The 23,399-nt window shown below is 36.5% G+C and overlaps 1 protein-coding gene across 5 annotated transcripts in view; it reads left to right on the forward strand.

Annotated features, from left to right (window-relative positions):
• AQR (aquarius intron-binding spliceosomal factor) overlaps positions 1-23,399 on the forward strand; it is a 120,223-nt gene that overhangs the window by 75,826 nt on the left and 20,998 nt on the right. For all 5 annotated transcript variants that reach the window (XR_003795862.1, XM_029237655.1, XM_029237658.1 and 2 more), the window contains 8 exons: positions 1,708-1,845; positions 5,934-6,005; positions 7,569-7,756; positions 8,459-8,630; positions 10,558-10,728; positions 13,494-13,579; positions 18,220-18,394; positions 21,686-21,799. Coding sequence is in view for 4 of the 5 variants with exons in the window: in XM_029237655.1 (XP_029093488.1) it covers positions 1,708-1,845; positions 5,934-6,005; positions 7,569-7,756; positions 8,459-8,630; positions 10,558-10,728; positions 13,494-13,579; positions 18,220-18,394; positions 21,686-21,799 (1,116 nt within the window). In the remaining variant the exon portion in view is untranslated. The remainder of the gene's footprint in view (positions 1-1,707; positions 1,846-5,933; positions 6,006-7,568; positions 7,757-8,458; positions 8,631-10,557; positions 10,729-13,493; positions 13,580-18,219; positions 18,395-21,685; positions 21,800-23,399) is intronic.

A 23,399-nucleotide genomic window follows, 5' to 3' on the forward strand; every position in this document is an offset into this window, starting at 1 on the left:
TCAAATCTAGCAAACCAGATTATTACTTTTAAGTGAGATTATTGGAAGCATTTATTTTTCTAGTTGAAGAAATAAGTAAAAATTAAGATATGAATTGAATCCCCATTTTTCTGGTGTGAAAGTCTTAGTATTTAAGAAAGGAATGCTTTCATTAGGAGATTTAACAATGGTTCTTTGATTTGGAATTTGGCCATTCTAAGTTCTTTATGCCTTTGACCTGTAAACAAAAAATGAGGTTGCTGTGTTAGCCAGGATGACTGTTCCTGATTATTAAGGTGAAATAAGAATCACCACTATATAAAGGGGACAGAGAAGAATATATTTGGAACCCAGGGAGCCCTGGGATGCTTCATAGTTTTCTCATTCCTTATTGGAAACATCATTGGAAGACTACAGCAATGCTGTAAAAGGATCGCATTCAGGCTCAGACTCCTCAGTAAGAACATTTAGGATTACTTCATATAAAAAGGGCAAAGACTGTGTCTTTTTTAGTCTTTGTACCTTTTAGATATGATTTTACCCCTACTTCCTACAACAATATCTGGCACGTAATAGATGTTCAGTAAACACTGATGTATTGTGTGAGTTAGGTGGATAGAGATGGATGGATGGTAGGTACAGAATAATAAATAAATAATGTATATACATATGTAGTATGATAATGATAAATAAAATTTTAAAACCTGCAAAACAGTATTATAGTATGTTTATGATTACATAAATAGAATGTAAAAGGATAAAAACATATAATTTCTAGTAGCTGCCTGGGGAGAGAGTGGGAAGAAGGATATATACAGGATACCTCCACCTGTACCTGTGATGCTTTAATTATTTTTTAAAAAACAAAAAAACAATGTTTAAAAGTCTGAAGTAAGTATGATATAATGTTCCGATCTGATAAAACTTGATATTAGGTGCTCTGCACCGGCTTGTTTGCTCCTCACGTCCATCTGCTGTCCATTCCCCTCCTCTCCTCTATGGGGATCCTCTGCCATGGTCAGGGCTGAGACTGGTCCTTGGAGTTTTAATTTCCCAGCCTCATGTCAGCTGACTTTTGTCTGGGTTTAGCCAATGAGAAATGTGGCAAAAATAGAATAAAGAGAGAAGCCAGGATATTTCTGCACCAGCTCTCTCGGCCTGAGGTTTTGTCTCTTCCATGGCTCCAGTTTCTGCTGGCCTGGCCCACTGCAGTTCCAGCTTATTCTGGTACCCCAGTTTCTGGGCTCTGATAGCACTTCCTCCTCATCCTTCCTAGCCTAGGAATGGTCATAATTTCCTGCTGTTGCCAGTCTCTGGCTTACTTCGCCATTCCCTGGTTGGCTTTTCTGCTCCTCCATCACCTGTATAACGAGCTCCCTGCAATAAATTCCCTTTGTTATGAATGCTTGAAGTAGTTTCTGTTTTCCTGGCGAGACCTTGAGTAATATAGACACAATGGTGATGGATATTTTATTCAGTATTTTTGTTGATACTGTAAATATTTTATCTTATACCAAAAAAAAACAGTCGAAATTGTAGCTTGACTGTCAGTTATTTGAACTCAATTAGTACCTTATTAATTATGGACAGAATTACGATTCTTTAGGCTTAGTTTATGAGATATTTATATTAATTTCTCATATTGTCTCATAAACTGGATTGTATGAATGTATGCATGAGCTGTTTATTTTCCTAAAATAATATCTCATTGTTCTCCCACTTCCATAGGAGTTTAGAGCCTCCGAACTGCTTCGAAGTGGACTAGACAGATCTAAATACCTTTTGGTGAAAGAAGCCAAAATCATTGCTATGACCTGTACTCATGCTGCCTTAAAACGACATGATTTAGTCAAGTTAGGCTTCAAGGTAAAGACTTATATTTTAGTTCCTTAATTCATCTATGCAGCTGTTAGTTCTCTTCCCTTCCCCTCCCTTCTCCCTCCCCCGCCCCTCCCCCTCCCCTCCCCCTCCCCTCCCCTTCTCTCCCCTCCCTTCCCCTCCCCTTCCCTTCCCTTCCCTAGGCCATTTCCCTTGGACATCTGCTTCTCACTGAAGTTTGCATTTATAATTACTTTAAAATGTCTCTTTTAAAAGTGATGATAACCTCCCATGTTTATATGATTAGTAAACTCTAAATCTAATTTTTCTAAATTTAGTTATCAGACATATGTCCTTTAAGTAACATTATAACCACATGATTGTCTAACTAACTTCTAATACTTGTTAAGGTACATTAATTTATTTTCACTATGTTTAAAAAAATCTCCAAACAGAAGTAAAAGCTTTATACAAATAATATTTGACTACGTTTTTCACCTATTAGAAATCTGTACACTTGTTTACCTTTTAAGCACACATCCACTCCCAGTTATTTGTTCATTCAGTAAATAAAAAACCATCTATGTGAGGATGTGTAATACAGTTATTTATACTGTCAAAGGAGATATTTAAATGACTTCATCTTAAGATAAGGACTGGAGAGCTAAAGGGCAAGACAGCCTGTTACTTGTTACTCAGTTGAAATGGAATGTAATCATTGAGCAGTAAATTTGAATTTGCAGACACTTTGTGACTTTGCTATTGATACTGACTAAACTCTGATTTTAATGCACATCATTTAACTTCCCTGCAACTCTTTTATCTGTCATTAGTTATAGTGTTTGTGTACTGGTTTGAATTTAAAGTTAGCACAAGCATTTGTTGTTGATGAAAATAACTGACAATTTTTAAATGTTATGAGCTCACTGGAAGATAAGTGCTAAATAAATTCAAGGTGATAGAATTATTGTTATCTTGGATGAAAGTTTCTCAGTTGCAAGGTAGGACAAATATGATAATTTATTAAACGGTACTGTGAACTTACCTAGTGGTGTGAACTTACCTTTTGCATATTAGTGAGAATTTTTCACCTAAATATTTTTTTCTTGGGGCTGACACATAAAATATACTTTGGATTGATATTAAGTTATATCAGTTTAATAATACAGGGAAATGATGCAGTCTAAATAGAGCATTTCATGCAGCTGTTCACATGCATATTCTACAAAACATTACTTGTAGCTTATCACATTTCCACTGATCATTTTCTTACATTGTGCTATATACATCCAAAGATAGTTAACATGAGTGCTGATAGTATCCCTTACATCTTTTATATTTTTAATTTTGAAGTTTTATTTTTATCAAACTAACACATGCATCTAATGTAAGAGCTTAAAAACTTTGTAGCTCTACTTAATGTTAAAAAAAGGCAGTCCCCTACTCCCCTTTTACTCTCTAATTAATCTTTCAACTCTTCTAGTATTTCCTTTGACCTTTCATTTATATCAATAAAGAATGTTAAATTTCCATTAGGCATATATTTTGATTCTGTGCTGTCCCCAAAGAGACACGCAAGCACATTTGTGTACTCTTTTCCTTCCTTAAAACACCCAGTATAGTTGTGTCATAATTTTGCTTTGTGATTAAAATCTCCTTTTTAACAGAATCTATAGATATGTTTTTTTTAATTAGAAATATTTTTTTAATTTTCAAAGCAGAGCCACAGTAAATTCCCATAAAACCTATTCATTAATCATCCAAGTTTAAGCAAAGACAGCTTCTCAGTAAACATTCTAGGGTGTTAGTTACTTATGAAATGTATCTGGTGCGGAGAATTTTTATTATTTTATTTTATTTTTTATAGATATGTTTTTTGGTTTTTTTTGTGGTACGCGGGCCTCTCCCGTTGCGGAGCACAGGCTCCAGACACGCAGGCTCAGCGGCCATGGCTCACGGGCCCAGCCGCTCCGCAGCATGTGGGATCTTCCCGGACCGGGGCACGAACCCGTGTCCCCTGCATCAGCAGGCAGACTCTCAACCACTGCGCCACCAGGGAAGCCTCATATGTTTTTATAAGTTAAATCACATTAGATTTGCAGAATTATTTCTCAGGAAAGAGGCTCTTTAAGCTGTTGTCTTTGAGCTGCTTCCACTCTGTTTTCCATATTGTGTCTATCACCTTCAGAGTCCACGTGGGAACTTATGAGAAAACATGGCTTTTTGAACCCCTCCTTCTCCTAGGTTCCTACCAGGATGACCTAATTAATCATTGTAATAGGGAAATTTAGCATTAGATAGAGCTAGAGAAGACACCCATCCACATGCCTAAAACTTTCAGGTAGTTTCGATAGAAACAGTGCAGAACTGAAACTTAACTTTATCACGTGCGGTGGAAATCCAGCTCAGCTACCAGTTTTGAACAAATATAAGCATATTTTGGTAAAATGAGTAGCACAGAAATTAGAGGATATATGAACACAGTTAGTTTAAAAGAGTTAATTAGGGGCTTCCCTGGTGGCACAGTGGTTGAGAGTCCGCCTGCTAATGCAGGGGACACGGGTTCGTGCCCCGGTCCGGGAAGATCCCACATGCTGCAGAGCGGCTGGGCCCGTGAGCCATGGCCGCTGAGCCTGCGCTCCGCAACGGGAGAGGCCACAACAGTGAGAGGCCCGCATACCGCGCAAAAAAAAAAAAAAAGAGTTAATTAAGTATTAAGAGCAAATATGCTCCCCCTACCTTCCACTTCCTTGGAAAACAAAATAAGGGGAGAAAATTTTGAAAATAGAAAACAAAGGAACTCTAATTGGACTTAGTGAAAGTCTCAAAGAAAGTATTTTACCGATAAAACAAGGAATAGGATATCATATTATCATAAGTAGCAATCAGAATTAGAAGTGGAAGGGAAAAGATAAAACCTGTTGGGAATAAATCTAGAAGAAAACTGGGCACATAGAAGAGGAGCTACATGAAAGAAAGAATGAAATTTCCTTAGGTTGGAGAAAGACTTGACTTTTCATTATTTTACAAATGTGCAGTGCCTAACATTCCTGGAAACTGGACTAGAGGGAAGATTCAGGCATCAAACAAGTACATAAATATACAGATAGAATTATAAATTGTGATGTGCTGTGAGACAAAGGCACAGAGTACTGTGAAACCCGTTTTAGATTGAGAGGTCAGAGAAGGCCTGGATAAAGTGGGTTTTAAGCTGATACTTTAAAAATGAGAAAGAGCCAAGCAGACAAAAAGTGAAGAGAAAATAGCATGTTCAGAGAGCCTGAGGCATGAATGGTTTTACCATTTCTGAGAAAAATGAAATAGGTCAATGTAGTTGAAGCTTAGTGAGTAAGGAGGAAGGTGACATATAAAGTATGAGAGGAAGGCAGGGGCCAGATTGAATACAGGCCCTAGTTCATACATCTCTTACAGTCCACATTAAGGGTCCTTTTTTCCTAGGACAGATGGAAACCAATGAAGGGTTAGAAACCAGGTGACGTCATGTGATGACTTGTTATATGAGTGGTTTAGGGGAGGCAAGACAGGAAGGAGAGGGACTAGTAAAGAGATTGCTGGCAGTAGTCAGAGTAGCAGCCTGGATTAGAGTGGCAGTGGTAGTAGAAATGTAGAAAAACAAATAGATTCTAGAGGGAGTTTTGAAGGTAAAATTGACATGCTTTGGTGATGGATTGAATGCCGGGGGTGGGGAACAAAAGGAGATTGTTGAGTACCAAGTAGGATTCATAAGGGAAAAAAATTACTGCAAAATACTACCTAGGATAAGAGTACCAATGGAAATGACCTCATATATAATCATAGGTTGATTCTTGCTTATATAGAACTTCAAAACTGAACTGAAAATAACTAAATTGATAATCTCAATCCAAGAAATGATAAACGAGGCTTCCTTAATGTAGAGTTGTATGTTTAGGGCACTTCCTTAAAGTTAAAGACTTGAATTGGAGAAGCAGTAGCATAATGGTAAAGAAGATCATGAACTTTCTGTTTGAATAATTTGTTGTTATTTTGATCTGAACTACTTGAGGGGTTTGGGGATGCTTATTACGGTCATGGTGGTAGCTGTTTGGCTTTCAAGCTCTCTTTTTGACAAGCTTTCTTTTTTCTCCCTTTCTCAGTATGACAACATTTTAATGGAAGAGGCTGCTCAGATTCTGGAGATAGAAACTTTTATACCTCTTCTTCTACAGGTAAGATACTGAGATTGAGACAAAGAAAGTAGAGTTTTGGGCTTCCCTAGTGGCACAGTGGTTAAGAATCCACCTGCCAATGCGGGGGACACGGGTTCAAGCCCTGGTCCGGGAAGATCCCACATGCCACGGAGCAACTAAGCCCGTGTGGCACAACTACTGAAGCCTGTGCACCTAGAGCCCGTGCTCTGCAACAAGAGAAGCCACCGCAATGAGAAGCCCGCACACCACAATGAAGAGTAGCCCCTGCTTGCTGCAACTGCAGCTAGAGAAAGCCCGCATGCAGCAACGAAGACCCAACACAGCCAAAAATAAATTTATTTTTAAAAAAGTAAAGTTTTGGGCTTCCCTGGTGGCGCAGTGGTTGAGAGTCCGCCTGCCGATACAGGGGACACGGGTTCATGCCCCAGTCCAGGAAGATCCCACATGCCGCAGAGCGGCTAGGCCCGTGAGCCATGGCCGCTGAGCCTGCGCGTCCGGAGCCTGTGCTCCGCAACGGGAGAGGCCACAACAGTGAGAGGCCCGCGTACCGCAAAAAAAAAAAAAAAAAAGTAAAGTTTTAAGAATTCTGGGGGGTAGCATCAGAAAACTACCCAGTTTGGGGGTGCTAATTGCTGTGATTATGTGTTCTCCTTAACTTCATTATGTTTGGTATTCTATTTTAATCTATTCACTGGTTATTGAGTAGTTTGTATTGTTTGGGAGCACTATTTAAAAATTCATAGTTTATCTCTAAGTTTTAAAAAGACAGTAATTTTAATCAAGAAAATTACATTGTTAGGCAGTTTGGAGGGAAGATGAGCTTCTTTTTCATTTCTTTTATTTAGAGTTGTTTCTGGAATTGTTTTTGATCCCTGCGTACATGGCTTTTCTTTATTTTGTGCCTGAATTTTTTTAGATAAATGATGTTTAAGAATGTTTTCTTATTTTACAATAGTGTTTACTATGGAGCATAAAAAACAAAATGTGGAATTCCTAATTGAAGAATAGAGGCTACTCTAATTTATAGATAAATTGGGTTCCGAAAATTGTTTTATAAAGCCAAGTTATTTGGGACTTGTATTTTATCAGAATATGTTACAAGGAACAAGGAGACAGAGTAGGAAACTGAAGTATTAGTGTAGGAAATTAAAGAAGGTATAATTTCTACTGCCTTGGGGGGTTCGCAAACTGGCTCTTGGCGTAATTGTGATACAAGGTATTTACTTTGACATCTTTCCATTTCCCGGCTTGGGCATCTGTTTCTTTCTGTGCACCCTTTGCCTAATTATGACCTAAGTCTCCCAGACCTCTTTGGGTTACCCTGCATATTAAAGTACGGTAATTCCATGCTTGCCTCTCAATCCCTCTATCCTCTCTCACACACTGTCAGCCAAGAGCAGTGGTACCCATACAAGTCGCTCTGTAAATTTGCCAGATTCTTTTCTGTGGAACTGGGGAAGAGCAAGAATTAATAAGCTGTTAAAGCCATCTTGTGAATAGCAAGAATCTTGTGCAATAAATTGGAGATTAACAGGGTAATATATTAGAATATTTTGCCGTTTCCTCACTTTTTATTTCTAGAATCCTCAGGATGGTTTTAGCCGACTAAAACGTTGGATTATGATTGGTGATCATCACCAGTTACCTCCAGTCATTAAGAACATGGCCTTTCAGAAGTATTCAAACATGGAGCAATCTCTCTTCACTCGCTTTGTCAGAGTTGGAGTTCCTACTGTGGACCTCGATGCCCAAGGGAGGGCCAGAGCAAGGTAAAGGAGACAGGGCAACAGGGGGCAGGGAGGGTGGATGGTAGAGATATTATTTCTATTTAAGGACATCATTTCGATGATCCAAGTATTCGATAACATCTTCTGTATAGACTCTTATCTGTTATCCAGGAACTTGCCTGGATACAAATCTACAAATTGGAAAGTACCTTTATTACCTTCAGCATGGGGTGTGAATTGACCAAATTATATCCTTCATTTTATTCATTGAGATTAATTTAAGTGACTTCTCAGCTAAGAGCTTCTTTTCACTGTCACCTCCCTTTTTTTCATGCCCCCAAAAGATATATGATTAATATCATTTTGAAATCTAAAGCTAGAGGTGAACAAGAGGAGAACACACTAATTCTTAGTTCATGAAATGTACAGGTCCCCTCTCATAGTTACCTCAAAAATTTTTTCACTGTGCAGACTCTTCCCTGATGTGTTTACTTAAGGAATAAAGGTAGCATTTGCCTCAGAGAACATAATGGAGCTATCATTTCTTGTAATATCATCAATCTTCTGATTTGGTTACTTACAGGGAGACAAAGGTTGCAAAAGCATTATTGTTAAAAAGAGCACAATGTGGATAATATGAAAATTAACAGGAAGAGCCCATCCCTTAGAAACCCCCTTATATATATTAAAAGGGGATTTACAATGCTAATGTTTCCTGTTTTGGGGGGGATTTGTCTTTGAAAGCTTATGCAACCTCTACAACTGGCGTTACAAGAATCTAGGAAACTTACCCCATGTGCAGCTCTTGCCGGAGTTTAGTACAGCAAATGCCGGCTTGCTTTATGACTTCCAGCTCATTAATGTTGAAGATTTTCAGGGAGTTGGAGAATCTGAGCCTAATCCTTACTTTTATCAGGTAAGAAAAAAATAGGAAACTTTTAAGTTTATTTTGCATTTTCCTGGCTGAATTACTACCTAAATCAGTATTACTGAACCACTTGGACAAACCATTAAATAAAGCAAAGTTAGATCTCCACCTCACACACAACACACAATTTTCCATTTCAGATGGATTAAAGATATATACACCAAAGAAAAGAAACTTATATAAACATACTAAAAAAGAAGAAAATAATGATGAATATATAATGTTGGGGTAAGAAAGTTCTTTTTTAAGCTCATTACCAAAATCATAAAGAAAAATATTGCTTGATTGAGAGCAGAATTTATTTTCAGCCTGTAAAAAACAGTGGGTTGAAGTCTGGATGTGTATAGAACTCTTTAAAATCACTTATAAAAGAATCAACCCCCCAACAGAAAAATGCAATAAGGACTAGAATATGCAATTCACAGAAGAAGATATAGATTTGTAGCAAGTATAAATCACTGGAATATATTTTCACCTCTGTTGGGTTAGGTTTGGGAAACTATATTCATGCAGTGCTCGTAGGAAAGTAATTTGGTGAACATATTGTTAGTATGTATTAAAAGCAATACTCTCACTTATAGGAATTTATCCTTTAAAAAATGGACAAATTTGCAAAGACTTATATGCTAAAATGTTCATCACATCTTTTTTTTATTGCAAATTATTTTTGAAAGGAGAAACAACCTTAATTACACTTTTACCTATTCCATATAATACTGAATAGCCACTAAGGGTGACATTATAACTTGGTTTACTGACAGGGAGAATTTTTATGCTATATTAATGAAAAAATCAGCTTGCAAAGTGTATCTATAGTATCCCGTTTTGCTTTTTAAAAAGCAAAACATACATATAGAAATATGTACAGATAATCTCTACAAAAAGATCTGGCAGCATATGCACCAAAAGATTTGTTCTTTTATCTATATTAGCTGATGCTTAGATAAATGTAGTTTGTTATCAATATAGAAAATGGAAAGATTTACACAGTCATGTGGCTCCTGTCTTCCAAAGAACGAGAAAATTTAGATGAAGAGTTAACTGAAGCTGTGTGTCACCAGAATACAAATGATTTTTCTGAAGGTCTTCCTGTAATTTTCCTGTTGCCTTTACATGAAACCCAGCTTCTTGTCCTTTTTGATTTTCATGTTATGTTTATGTTCTCATTTTACTTTCTTCTCTCATCTGTTACTTTCAGTTTAGTCTCTGTTGAACTGGACTAAGCAGCCTTGTGTATGCTTTCTCACTCTCAAGTGCATTTAAGTCTTGGTCTTAAACTCCTTCCCATCCATCTTTACCTAGACCCTCTAAGGTCACAGCAGGCCAGGATGATCAATTTGAGGCCACATCCTCTTCCCATCTGAAGTGGTCTGGTAGAGGTGGCAACCATTAGTAAGAGAACGAACATAATACACACACAAAAAAACTAAGAAGTATGAAGGAAAAAGGAAAAACATTGTGTAAAAATTGAGAGCCAACTACGGTACTGCTGGATGTATATGTTAGACTGGATTTTCTGCTGGCTTCTAAGATAGTTACCTTGCTTCTTTATGTTAATATTTCTTTCCATAACTATAGTTGCAATACACTATAACAGGATATTATTGATCTGTATTGTGATTGTTGTGGTCCCAGAAATATTAAGCCTTTAAGTTGGTGACTTTTATTTTATGATTGTTCCACGTATTGCAAATGTATTGCAAATGTTAAAGGGAAGTAATTACCACATACTCTATCTTTATTTATCGTTGTTAATTTAGGATAAGTTATTGCTCAGTTTTATGAGAGGTATTCACTTGTCCAAGATATTAACTGTTCACTTCTTGAGGTGTGATAAATGAACAAATTGTGCTAGTTAACTGTTTTTTCAATAAAGGGAAATAAATACACAATCTGATTAATGTTTTCATTACAGAATCTTGGAGAGGCAGAATACGTAGTGGCACTTTTTATGTACATGTGCTTACTTGGTTACCCTGCTGACAAGATTAGCATTCTAACAACATATAATGGACAAAAGCATCTTATTCGTGACATCATCAATAGACGATGCGGGAGCAATCCATTGATTGGAAGACCAAATAAGGTAGTTTTACAAGTATAATATGTTCTCTTATTCATGTTGTTGGCAAGATGGAAAGATTTATATTTATTATGAGTTATTTATGTTGTTCTACCTTGTCTCTTTGCTATCTCCTTTTAAAATATGTGAGAAAATGAAATAATAGGAACTCTATAAATCATTCTCTGGCAGTTCTATCTGACAGTGTTATTAGTTTGCTGTGAACCTCTGTCTCAACTATCACATTGAAGATTTTTGTTGACAGTAATCAGAAATAAATGTTTCTGAAACTTTTTGTTGTGAAATAGGAATTGTAGCATTTTTTTATTTTGTTTGTCTTACAAAGGTATAATTTGTACTGCTTCTTATTGTGTGTGTGTTTAGGGGGGTGTTTTTTCTTGAGGATAAAGGAAAATCATAAAGTACATTCAGACCTTAGGATTTTTTTTATACTTCTTTATGTGATATGATGGAGTAATTGCAAATAAAAATGAAGATGCTTGATTTTGTCAATTAGAAAGAATAACAAACATAAATATAGTATTAGTAATGATGCAATTAGGACTTTGGCTGTGAACATAGCTATATAAAAGCTCTTTTACCTTTTCTTGGAAATCATCCACAAGTAAGAGAAAAATGGGAGGAAAAAAAACAAACTCCATTTTTAGTGAAAGGACATGTGACTAAGATCAAGAAGAAAAAATGGGAAGAGAATTTAGGGTCTTGAAAGTGCCAGCAAAAGCACACTTTCTGAAAGTGGTGGCATACTTTGAAGTATAAGAGCCACATCCCTATTATTCAACAACGGATATGGGTATTGGGGTGAGCAGAAGCCTTCCTGGTTCCACACTGATTCAAAGAAGACTACAGATGAGCTATATTTGAAAAAAATACACCGTCTCTATAGTAACAGTGAAAAAGAGAACCATCTGTTGTTAAAATCACTGAGCCTTTAGAAGAAAGTTCTGCTCACCCTAACCTAACCTCTTATGCATAGCTAACCTGAGAAACCCACCTAATCAGTGGTAAAGTAGAGGAGAAAAGGAAACTAGCACAAGCTCAATTTATAAATGAGGGAAAGAGCATCCGAACAAACTAATTGACAAGATAACATTCTCCAGAAAACATGTTGGCCTAGAATAGATGAAAATTTTGAATGCATATTTGGGTATGAATTTTAAGATACTTAATGAAGTATGCATTTCTGTGAGGGAAGGCTACAAAACAGAGAAATTGAAGAACCCAGGAAGAGATGAAATGTGAACTGGCAGAAAACAAAACAAAATCAAAGAAATGGAGACAAAATTAAAAGGAATGGGGAGGAACAGGCACTGTAGAACACTCCATAAGGGATATAGAGAGTGAAAATGAGAAACTAATAACTTTGAAATATAGGAAGTTTAGAAACAGAAGAACCTCAGTGTCTGAGGCCTTTTATTTAAGAGTAATAGAAAAACGTAAACAATAAGGAAAGTTACTCTCTCTCATAACAAGAAGATGAAAGTAGTGTGGCTCCAGGTTAGGTTACAGTGTGACTCAATGATGTCATGAAAGACCAAGGTTCATTTCATCTTTCTGCTCTGCTGTCCTCAATCTGTGAGCCCAGTTCTCAGACAAGCTCTCCACATGGTCAGGATGACAACAGAATTTCCAGGTATAATATCCATACATAAGAGCAAAGGACTATATCCAGAATATATGAACTCCTATAAAAGTCATTGTAAAATATAGACAACCCAATACAGAATTGGCAAATGAATTGGACAGCATACAAATGGACAATAAGCACATGAAAAAATGCTTACCATCACTAGTTGTCAGGGAAAATGCAATTAAAACTACAGTGATGCACCACTACACATCCAACAGAATGGCTAAAATTATAAAGATTGACAGTATACCACGTGTTGGCAAGGATGTGGAGCAACTAGAACTCTGGAACTGGAACAGTGCTAGTGAATGTGTGTACAGCAACTTTGGAAAACAGTATGACAGCTTCTTATAAACACCCACACGGTCCAGCAATTTTACCCCCAGATATTTATCCAAGAGCAATAAAAATGTATTTATACAAAAATATTTGTACATGAATATTCATTGCAGCTTTATTCAAAATAGCCCTAAACTAGAAACAACCCACATTCCGTGAACAAGGGAATGAATAAACAAATTGTAGTATATTCGTTCAGTGGAATACTATTCACCAGTAAAAAGGTATGAACTTCTAATTTATGATTCCATTTTTATGGAATTCTAGAACTGGCAACAAAATATAGTGACAGAAAGCTGATCAGTGGTTGCCTGCGGCTGGGGGATACAGATTTGATGACAAAAGGGACTGAGCTCATGGAAATTTTGATTGTGGTGATGGTTATTTGGGAGTACATATTGTCAAAATTTATCAAATTGTACATTTAAAATGTTGCTGGGCATCAAATTGGGATATCAGGTATATAATGAGCTGAACAACAGTCCCTGCTTTCATGGAGCTGAGTAGTCTAGTAGGGGGAAGATTGTTAATTCCACAAATATAATAGTTACTTAGGTATCTGCAGTTAAAGGTGAGTGCTATAAGTGTGAATAACATAGGGACGTAGCCGAATCTGGTTACCATGGTTTATTTCATAGTGTTCATTAACTTGTTCTTTCAATTCCAAGTATATAGTCATGTTCTTTTGGGATTGATTATTTTAAGGATAAGATTTTTATTTCTAGCACTTTATTTAAATGACCTCTCTAGAGTTTTTGCTTTTGAAAATATACCATATTCCCCCCTTTTTTTGCCTCAGGTGACAACCGTTGACAGATTTCAAGGTCAACAGAATGATTATATTCTTCTTTCTCTAGTACGAACGAGGGCAGTGGGCCATCTGAGGTATGTAAGGAAACATTTTCATAATAGTGTTGAACTTTATGCTTTAATTTTGAGCTTCTGTGGGTAAGTAGTTTTAAATTTTATGTTGAAAGTTTAATTAATTAACTTTTGGTGCTTTTTGTTGGACTGTAGCAGTATCATATTCTTTGTATAGTTAGTTAATCATTGCCATTGCTTCTGAATTTTTTGAATCTTAAATGTTTTAGTAATTTTAACTTTTTTACTCTTCAGGAACAGTCAGAGATAGCATTTAATCATAATATATATATATATGTATGTATGTATGTATGTATCTCCTATGTCTGTTTGAAACTTAATGTCAGAAATTAAAGGAGGTAAAGTGGTAAAAAGTCTAAGAGTAAACTTTGCATTGCACAGGATTTCTCACTTTTCCCTACACAGTCTTTTAGCTTCAGTGTTAGGATAAAGGAACCATTTGTTCTCCCAGTATTAAGAATTGTCAAAACGAACAGTAATATATCTTTATCACTTATTGTGATGTATTTATGTGCTGGAGATTTATGGGAATAATATCTCCTTGTTACAAAGCAGCCATTTAGTTTTATATAAACCTTCATCTCATATGACTTACTAGCAAAACTATAAGGAGAGTTCATTTTACTATTTTATTTGATGGATATAAAAAGAAAATTCTGCAAGCTCTCATAATGTTGTCATTAAGTCAAGATCTATTTGGTGCTTAACCCAGAGTGATCAGGTTCCATTAGACCGATAAGTTTTACGTAAGAGTAAACAAAGATGTAATGTTTCAAGAAATTGTTTCAATACTATAGCATTCTGAAATACAGTGTGTTTTTACTTAAGTGTCAAACATGTTTTGGAGACTAACTTTTCTAAAAAGCAGTTTCATTTCCACATTGAAATTTATAGCTGCTGCTGCATAGGGTATCATTATGATTTACATAATTAAAATCTCTTACCCAAACTCACAGTATGAATACATGAATACTACTTCTTTCCCTTCCCTTTTTCTTACTCTGTAGTGCTTTTTTTGTCTTTTTCACATTCCCATGACTTTATTTCTATGCTGTTTTTTACCTGACTTCTGGAAACTTAAAAAAAAAATAAAGAGAAAGATGATGATAATAAAATGCTTATAAATGAAGGCTTAAAAAAAGAACCTGATCTCATTGTTGTCTTACATATCTAAATTTTCTTTATCCAGATAAATTTGTCTTTTTTGTATTTGCCAAACTTCCCTTTTGGAAGTCTACCTTCTTCTTCGGGGGCTGCTGGTGGTGGTGGTAGTATTATTAAATCATAGAGGGGAAAAAGTCAATTGACCTATGATTTACAATTCAACTATCCAGATAGGTTAGGTATCTTAGCTAGAATTTTATCAAACTCCTCATAGAATTTTTTGTTTGTAAATACAATCTTTCATATCTTTCTTTTTCTAGGAAGTACTAAAATATCTTGTGTTTCAAGAGACCAAGGAAACCTACTTTCTTCCATATTTCTCTTTTTACTAATAGCTTTATTGGGATATAATTCACACACCATACAATTCACCTATTTTAAGTGTACAGTTCAATGATTTTTAGTATATTCATAGTTATGCAGCTATCTTCACGATTTTAGAACATTTTTAATCACCCTATACCTGTCAGCAGTTACTCCCTTCCCCTCTCCCCTAAGCCCTTGGCAACCACTATTCTACTGTATGTCTATAGATTTGCCTATTCTGGACACTTCATATACATGAAATCACTTAGCATAATGTGTTCAAGATTCATCCATGTTGTAGTATATGTCAGTACTTCATTACTTTTAATTGCTAAATAATATTTCATTATTTTTTGTGTGAATTTTTTACTTTTTATTCATTCATCAGTTGGTGGACACTTGGGTTGTTTCTACTTTTTGGCTATTAGGACTAATGCTGTTGTGAACATTCATGAACAAGTTTTGTGTGGAAGTATGTTTTCCTTTCTCTTGGGTGTAGACCTTGGAGTGGAATTGCTGGGTCATATAGTAACTCTGTGTTTAACCCTTTAAGAAACTGCTAAGCCATTTTCCCAAGTGCCTGCCTTTCTTCTTTTACCCACATCTTTTTTTCATCCAGGATAGATGAATCAGGTGATTGTTTAGGAGCCAGGCTACTGAGCGTCAGTTCCAGAGACCTGTTTTAGGGCACTGTGGAGCTGTTTAGAAGCTAGAGTAGTGAGACATTTCTGGTTCCTTTTCCAACATTCATTGTTCTTGTCCCTACTGACTTGAATAGCCCAGCTACAAATAGAAATGCTTGTGACTTGTTCAGAGCAAAGCAGTGAAACTGTAACTTTCCTGTGTTGTCTCCTTGTAGGGGCTCTATCAGAGTGATGGCTTGTTGTTTAACAGTGCTGTTTCTGTCCAGCCATCTTCTGGGGACTGTGAAAGAAGGTGGTAGTTCTCATTGCCCTGGTTTCAAGATACAGCTCCAAGGAACCCTGGCTTTTCATGCTGCCACCCTTTGCTTTTTTTCCCTGGTAGTTTGTTATGTTTATAGTGTTTGCTCATTCATTTAACAGATGTTCTCAGATCCTTCTATTATTTGGCAATGTGATGGGTTCTTGATATATAGTAGTAAATCTAACATTCATTATCTCTGTCTGCATGGAGCTTAGAATCCAGTGGAGGAGACATTAAACATGTCCTTGGAAAATACCTACATTTGATTCTGCAGAAGATTTTAGGCTAACTCTCCTCATGTACAGTGGAGATCGAGCTTAGTAGAGCCACTTAACTGTCCTACAGTACTAAGGACTGGAGGGAAAAGTTCCTCAGAGGAACAGGTTCATTGTCTCTGCTCTGCCTAGAGATAGAGCCTTCTGGATGAGAAAGGGAGAACTGAATATCATAATACAGGGATTACCATGAAAACAACAGCTTAGGTCACCTCCTTCCACCATGCCCTCCCCACCTTTTTCCCTGACAACATTGTTTTAACAGTGTTTATTAAGTTTATAATACTTAGGTGAGAACTCATGCTAAGTATTTCCAGCATTGTACATCCAGTTACTAGTTTTGGAACCACCCACCTATAGCATGACCCCTCGGGCTTCTAAGGGATGTGGAGGAAGTAAAAACAATTTGGCCTGCAGTGACCTAGAAGGTGACATTTCCTTCGTGAATCCAGGGTGTCACAAATGTAGAAATTCCTCAAAGCTACTGCAAATGGGTATGCTTTCTCCTCATACCTAAATGAACTTCTCTTAGTTTGGGTTGCTGGGAGGTGGGGATACCCCCTCAACATAACTGCTATTATATATGATGTTGCACAGTCCCTCCTGATAAGGGAAACTAGATCCTTGTCAAGGCCATAAAACAGAATAGAAAATGAGGCTGAATTAGAGATATTCCCCAAATATCTTGCATTATGCAGAGACAAAGAAAAGCCATGTGATAAATATTCCAATTCCCGATTCTCTGTCTGGTTATTATATGATCTTTGTAACATTTGACCTCTGTAACACTCTTTAACACTTTCTTTCAGGAGTTAGGGATGACTGTACCAGATTTTATTATTATTGATGAAAGTCTTCTCTTTTGTAGAATACTCGCAAATTTAAATAGCCGTCTAAGCATCTCAGGAAAACAAGCTGTCCTCTGTATTTGAAACCAAAACTATATTTTCTTACTAAAACACATTCTAACTAATAGTGAAGTGAAATTAAACTTACATAGCCACTCTTTTATATTTTTTTTTCCTTTTACACATAGCCACTCTTTTGTAATTTTTTTTTTCTTTTTTACATGGTCCTTGTTGGCTATCTGTTTTAAATAGAGCAGTGTGTACATGTCAATCCCAAACTCCCAATCTATCCCTCCCCACCCCACTTCCCCCCTGGTAACCATAAGTTCATTCTCTAAGTCTGTTTCTGTTTTGGAAATAAGTTCATTTGATTCAAGTAAATTCAGATAAAGTTTTAAGAACATATTCTTTCTGAAAGATAAAGAAAGCTGCTATCGTTCATCAGATAGACAGCTACATGTATAGCTGGCTCATGCATTTTGGCATTTTTATGACTGTTTATGTGAACACCGAGACCTAGTATAGTCCAGCCATTGGGCGTAGGTACTAGAGTAAATGCGTGAATAAGAGATGGTATTATTATGTTATATCATTCGTCGTACTGTATTGCTGTTTGTATTTGTAATTATTATTATAAATAAGTATAAAACAGTATGATAAGAGTTATCTAGGAAGTAAAATTTGACCCATTAACCTTGACAGAGCATGGGAATTTGGTAGGTGAAATGGAGCAAGGGCTGGTTTGAATTGACTCAATGGTGGTGATACAGTAAATTGGTAACTGACAACCGAACTGTATCGTAATACTAGTATAGCAACTTACACCTTTTTAATCAGCCATTGGTTATTTTGTGATTCTCCCCACCCTCTCCCCGCAAAAAAAAAAAATAGAAGTTGGTAATAAAGCATTAACTTCTTACTTGGTTAACTAGTTACATAGCATTGATTAACTTAATGTTTATTCTCTTAAGTTTTTAAGAAGCTTAACTCTTTATTGCCACAGCTTAACAGGAATATTTAGTGGAATATGTTTTAAAAATAAAAGGCTGCATAAATATGTTACTAACCTTGATATGTTTTAATTCATTCTATTTGTTTCTCAAAGGGATGTCCGTCGCTTAGTGGTGGCCATGTCTAGAGCCAGACTTGGACTTTATATCTTCGCCAGAGTATCCCTCTTCCAAAACTGTTTTGAACTAACTCCAGCTTTCAGCCAGCTCACAGCCCGCCCACTTCATTTGCATATAATTCCAACAGAACCTTTCCCAACCAGTAGAAAGGTAAGCCTACAGGTGACCACATTAGCAAAGAGCATCATCACATAAATCATCTGAACACTGGTTTAGAGTGCTCCTTACGCTAAGGAGCTGAATTAAGATTTTCTATGTAAAAATAACACCAGCTAACATTTACTGAGTACTCACCACATATCAGGCAACTTCTCTGATCCAGTCTCCAACATATGGGAAATGGGGTTAATAAAACCTATTGAACAGGTTACTAATGGGAAATAAAATGATGTATGTCAAAGCTAATAGCCTGATACATGGTGAGTACTCAATAAATGTTACATTACATACATTATCTCGTTTCATCTCAGTAACAGCCCTGTTCAATAGGTTTTCTTATTACCCTCACTTTCCATATGTTGGAAACTGTGGATCCGAGAAGTTAAGTAGTTAAGCCACACATCTGAGTAGATGGAGAGTCCAAGATTTAAAAACCCAGACAGCCTGACTCCAGAGTCCATGCTAATCGTCAACATACTATACTGCCTCTCTTCAGCTTTGTAAGGAGAACTTAACTAATTACTTGATAACAGAGTAATAACTGGTTTAACTCTTGGAGAACCCTCAAGAAGCTTGCATTCTGAGGGTAGGTGTCAGGGAATAGCACAAACACTTAACTCAGAAGTGCCACTCTCTCCTCATCCCTGCTACCCATCTCCTATCTCCCCTTCTTTCTTCCCTTTCCCACCCTCAGCTCCCAGAGGTAACATTATCTCTTCAGTTTCTGGCTTGGCCTTACTTTTGCACAAAGGAGCAGGTAACTTTATTTTCTTACGTTGTTTTCTTTCTTACATGAAGGTCAGCATACTATAGACTTTTGGGCTTTGTGTTTTTCATTTAATGAAATGTCTTGGAGGTCCATTGAATTTTAAATAAAACTGTCTTAAATGTTCACAGTATATTTCTTTTCCCCACCTCTCTTTTTTTTATTTAAAAAAATTTTTTTTTAATTTTTTCATTTTTTGGCCTCACTTGTGTGGCTTGCAGGATCTTAGTTCCCTGACCAGGGATTGAACCCTGGCCCTCGGCAATGAGAGCATAGAGTCCTAACCACTGGACTGCCAGGGAATTCCACCTACCCCTCTTTTAAAAAAAAAAATAAAGTTAAATTCTGTGTGTTTGTTTTGTAATAATGTTAAGAACTTTTTTTTAATTGTTTTTTTTCCTTTAAATAAAAGAAATGCTGCTGTGGAGGAATAGAAGGGAAAGGATGGAACGATACAATGGGGTGGGGCCATGTGCAGCCTTGAGTGTCAGGCTCTGAGGTCTGGACACAGTCCTATAGCTATGAGGTTCTCAATCTTTTGTGGACTGATGATTAAACAGGCACATTGCTGATGAGAGGTCTGGGGCAGAGGCTAGGTGTCTTCAGGTTTAACACACTCTCCAGGTGCTTCCTAGCCAAGGGCTGCAGACACACCTGGAGGCAATACCAAGGAACAGAAGGTTTGGAAAGTGGTGCTCTAGGCAGTACCATGGACTCAAGCCCTGGGGGCTGAGGGCTGGGAGCATCTCCCCATCCTCTGCTCAGGAGACAGTGTGAGGGGTGAGGAGGACTGCGCGGCCCTGAATCTCAGGAGAGGCTGCTCCCAGCAAAGCCGCCAGAAAATATGCAAATACAAACAGAAAGACTTCCATGCTTTAAAGGCAATATTCCATAGTTGTAACAGCATGGCAGTCTTTGCACACAGAAGTTGTGACCGTTACAGAAAGTGACCACCGTCCAAAGAACACCTGCTTATGTGCAATACCGCCGTCCTGCTTAATTCTGAGAAACGCTATTTAATGTACTAAATATTTCTAACTTTATGTGCTTTAAATAATTTGTCACTTTAAGGTGAAATCCTTTTTCTTGATATGTTTTTTACCTCTATGATTTTCTGAATTGTACAGTAAGATAGGATGAGACTTTATAAAAATTTTACAATGACTTTAAATAGGAAAGTTCTTAATCTTTATTCTCAGATGGTTTAGAAGAAGTGCACATTTTCTGTTCATTTGCTTTACCACTTTACCTACACCAATAGAGTGGTGTTTCTCGGGTTGTTGTCAGAAGCTACTGCATCAGAATCACCTCGTTCTCCCTCAGACCTACTGAATCGAAATCACTGGGGGGCTACAGCCCAGGCCTCTGTTATTTAACACTTTCCCCACATGGTTCTGATGGGTACTACAAAGTTTACACCTTAAACTACTATTTGCCAACATTTTTGACCATACACTGTATTAGTAAAGAAAAAAAAATCTTGCCGGAATTCCCTGGCGGTCCAGTGGTTAGGACTCCACGCTTCCACAGCAGGGGGCACAGGTTTGATCCCTGGTTGGGGAACTAAGATCCCACAGCAGCATGGCATGGCCGAAAACAGAAAACTGGCAAATATTAACCCTCATGACTAACAGTCTATATATTAAGTAATAATAAATGATAGCTTCTTATTTTTTAGAAAAACATAAATGGGAAGAATAATTTTAATATTTTCTTTGTGACTAGCCTTGAGACTTGCCTTTGGAGCATATGTGGTATTGGAGACCACTACTTGAGACCATGTTGATGGTTTTTTTCTATTCAAATGATTGCTTATTTCTTACGAATTCTTCTACGTTAGTTAGTAGACCAAAACTCATGTTTTGCTTACCAACTTGAAATTATATTAAAAGCTAGTGACTCTTAGCTCTCTCCTCATCTCTGCCTTTTCTAAATTTAAATTGAATCACTTCTCTTCATGAAATCCTTATTCGACTCTAACACTTACATCTTAATGTCCTCTTCCTGTTCTTATTTCCTCCAAACCCTAATAGTCAAATAGTGTTCATACATAAGATGGAGACATGGGCTTCTGTTGAAGTGTTAGCTTTCAGTGTCTTTCACTCTATACTTAACTTTCTTTTTCTTTTTTTTTTAAATTTATTTTATTGATGTATAGTTGATTTACAATGCTGCGTTAGTTTCTGATGTACAGGAAGTGATTGAGTTATACAAATATACACTCTTTTTCATACTCTTTTCCATTATGGTTTATCACAGGATATTGAATATAGCTCCCTGTGCTATACAGTAGGACCTTGTTGTTTATCCATTCTATACATAATAGTTTGCATCTGCTAATCCCAAACTCCCAATCCATACCTCCCTTACCCACCCCCCCCACCCCCCCGGCAACCACAAGTCTGTTCTCTATGTCTCTGAGTCTGTTTCTGTCTCGTAGATAAGTTCATTTGTGTCATATTTTAGATTTCCACATATAAGTGATTATACTTAACTTTCTTTTTGCCGTCTTCTAGAATGGAGAGAGACCATCTCATGAAGTACAGATAATAAAGAATATGCCCCAGATGGCAAACTTTGTATACAACATGTATATGCATTTGATACAGACCACACATCATTATCATCAGGTAAGTTTTCTCAAAATTGACTCTTATTTTTCTTGCTGTAGAATCTTCTCTGTTGCCGAATAAATCTTTAACATACTTGATTCCTTGCAGGAAACCAGCTAAACCAAAGTAGATTACTATTCATGTAACATCCATATTTTAAAAACATCTTTTGTAGATATAATTTGGCATACAATAAATTCCACATATCTAAAGTATACAGTTTGATATGTTCTGATATTTGTGTATATCCATGAAACCATCACCATAATCGAGATGATGAACATATCCATTATCCCCAAAAGTTTTCCACGTACACCTTGATAATTCCTCTCATCCCTCACCAGTTCCTTTTCCACCTTCTCCAGGAAACCAAGGATCTACTTTATGTCACAATAGATTAGTCGCCATTTTTTAGACATTTATGTAAATAGACTCACAGCATGTACTCTTTTTTCCTACTTTTATTCAGTATTATTTTGATATTCATTTATGTTTCAGAATGTATCAGTAGTCCTTTTCCTTTTATTGCTGAATAAGTAATCCATTATACAGATTACCAAGTTTACCCATTCATCCACTGATGGACATTTGGGTTGTTTCCAATTTTGGCTGCTACAAATAAAGCTACTATGAACGTTCTCCTACAAGTCTTTGTACTTTCTCTCGGGTAAATTTCTAGGAGTGGAATGGTTGGATAGTATGGTAAGTATGTATTCAACTTCTTTTAAGAAACTGCCCACCTGTCTTACAAAGTGGTTGTACCATTTTATATTCCCACCAGCAATGTATGAGAGCTCACACACACTTACTATGTTTGGTCTTTTTATTTTAGCATTCCAGTAGGTGTGTAATGGTCTTGTTGTGGTTTTAATTGGCACTTCTCTAATAACAATTGATATTGAACATCTTTTCATGTGATTATTTACCATCTGCATATCTTTGAGGATGTGTCTGTTTAGGCCTCTCACTCACTTTTTTGGGTTGTATTATTGAGTTTTGAGAGTTTTAAAATTTATTCTGACTACAAGTTCCTCCTCAGATGTTTGTTTTATGAATATTTTCTCCTAGTCTGTGACTTGTTTTTTCATTTTTAAGTGTCTTTCAAAAAACAGTTTTAAATTTTGACAAAGTCCCAGCGTATCAAGCTGTTCTTTTGTGATTCATGCTTTTGATGTTCTAAAAGAACTTAGCCTGACCCAAAATTACAGGGTTTTTTTCCCCTAATGTTTTCTTCTAGAAGTTGTATAGTTTAATTTGCTGTTTAGAGGTATGGTACATTGTGGGTTAATTTTTTTTATATGGTGCAAGGTAAGGTTGCATTTTACTCATTTGTGTGTGGATATCCAGTTGTTTCAGCACCATTTCCTGAAAAGGCTATTTTTTCCCTCTGTTGACTTGCCTTGTCATTTTTTTTTTTTTTTGAGATTAAAAAAGCAGTTTTTCAAATTGAGATATAATTGACATATAATTTTAGTTTCAGGTGTATAAAATAATGATTTGCTATTTCTATATATTGCAAAACAATCACCACAATAAATCTGATTAACATCCTTCACCACACAGAGTTACACTTTTTTTTTTTTCTTATTTTGAGAACTTTTAGGATCTCACCTTGTTT

Source organism: Monodon monoceros, unplaced genomic scaffold (assembly GCF_005190385.1).
Source record: "Monodon monoceros isolate NGI ecotype Baffin Bay Population unplaced genomic scaffold, NGI_Narwhal_1 Super_Scaffold_21, whole genome shotgun sequence".
NCBI classification, from domain to species: domain Eukaryota; kingdom Metazoa; phylum Chordata; class Mammalia; order Artiodactyla; family Monodontidae; genus Monodon; species Monodon monoceros.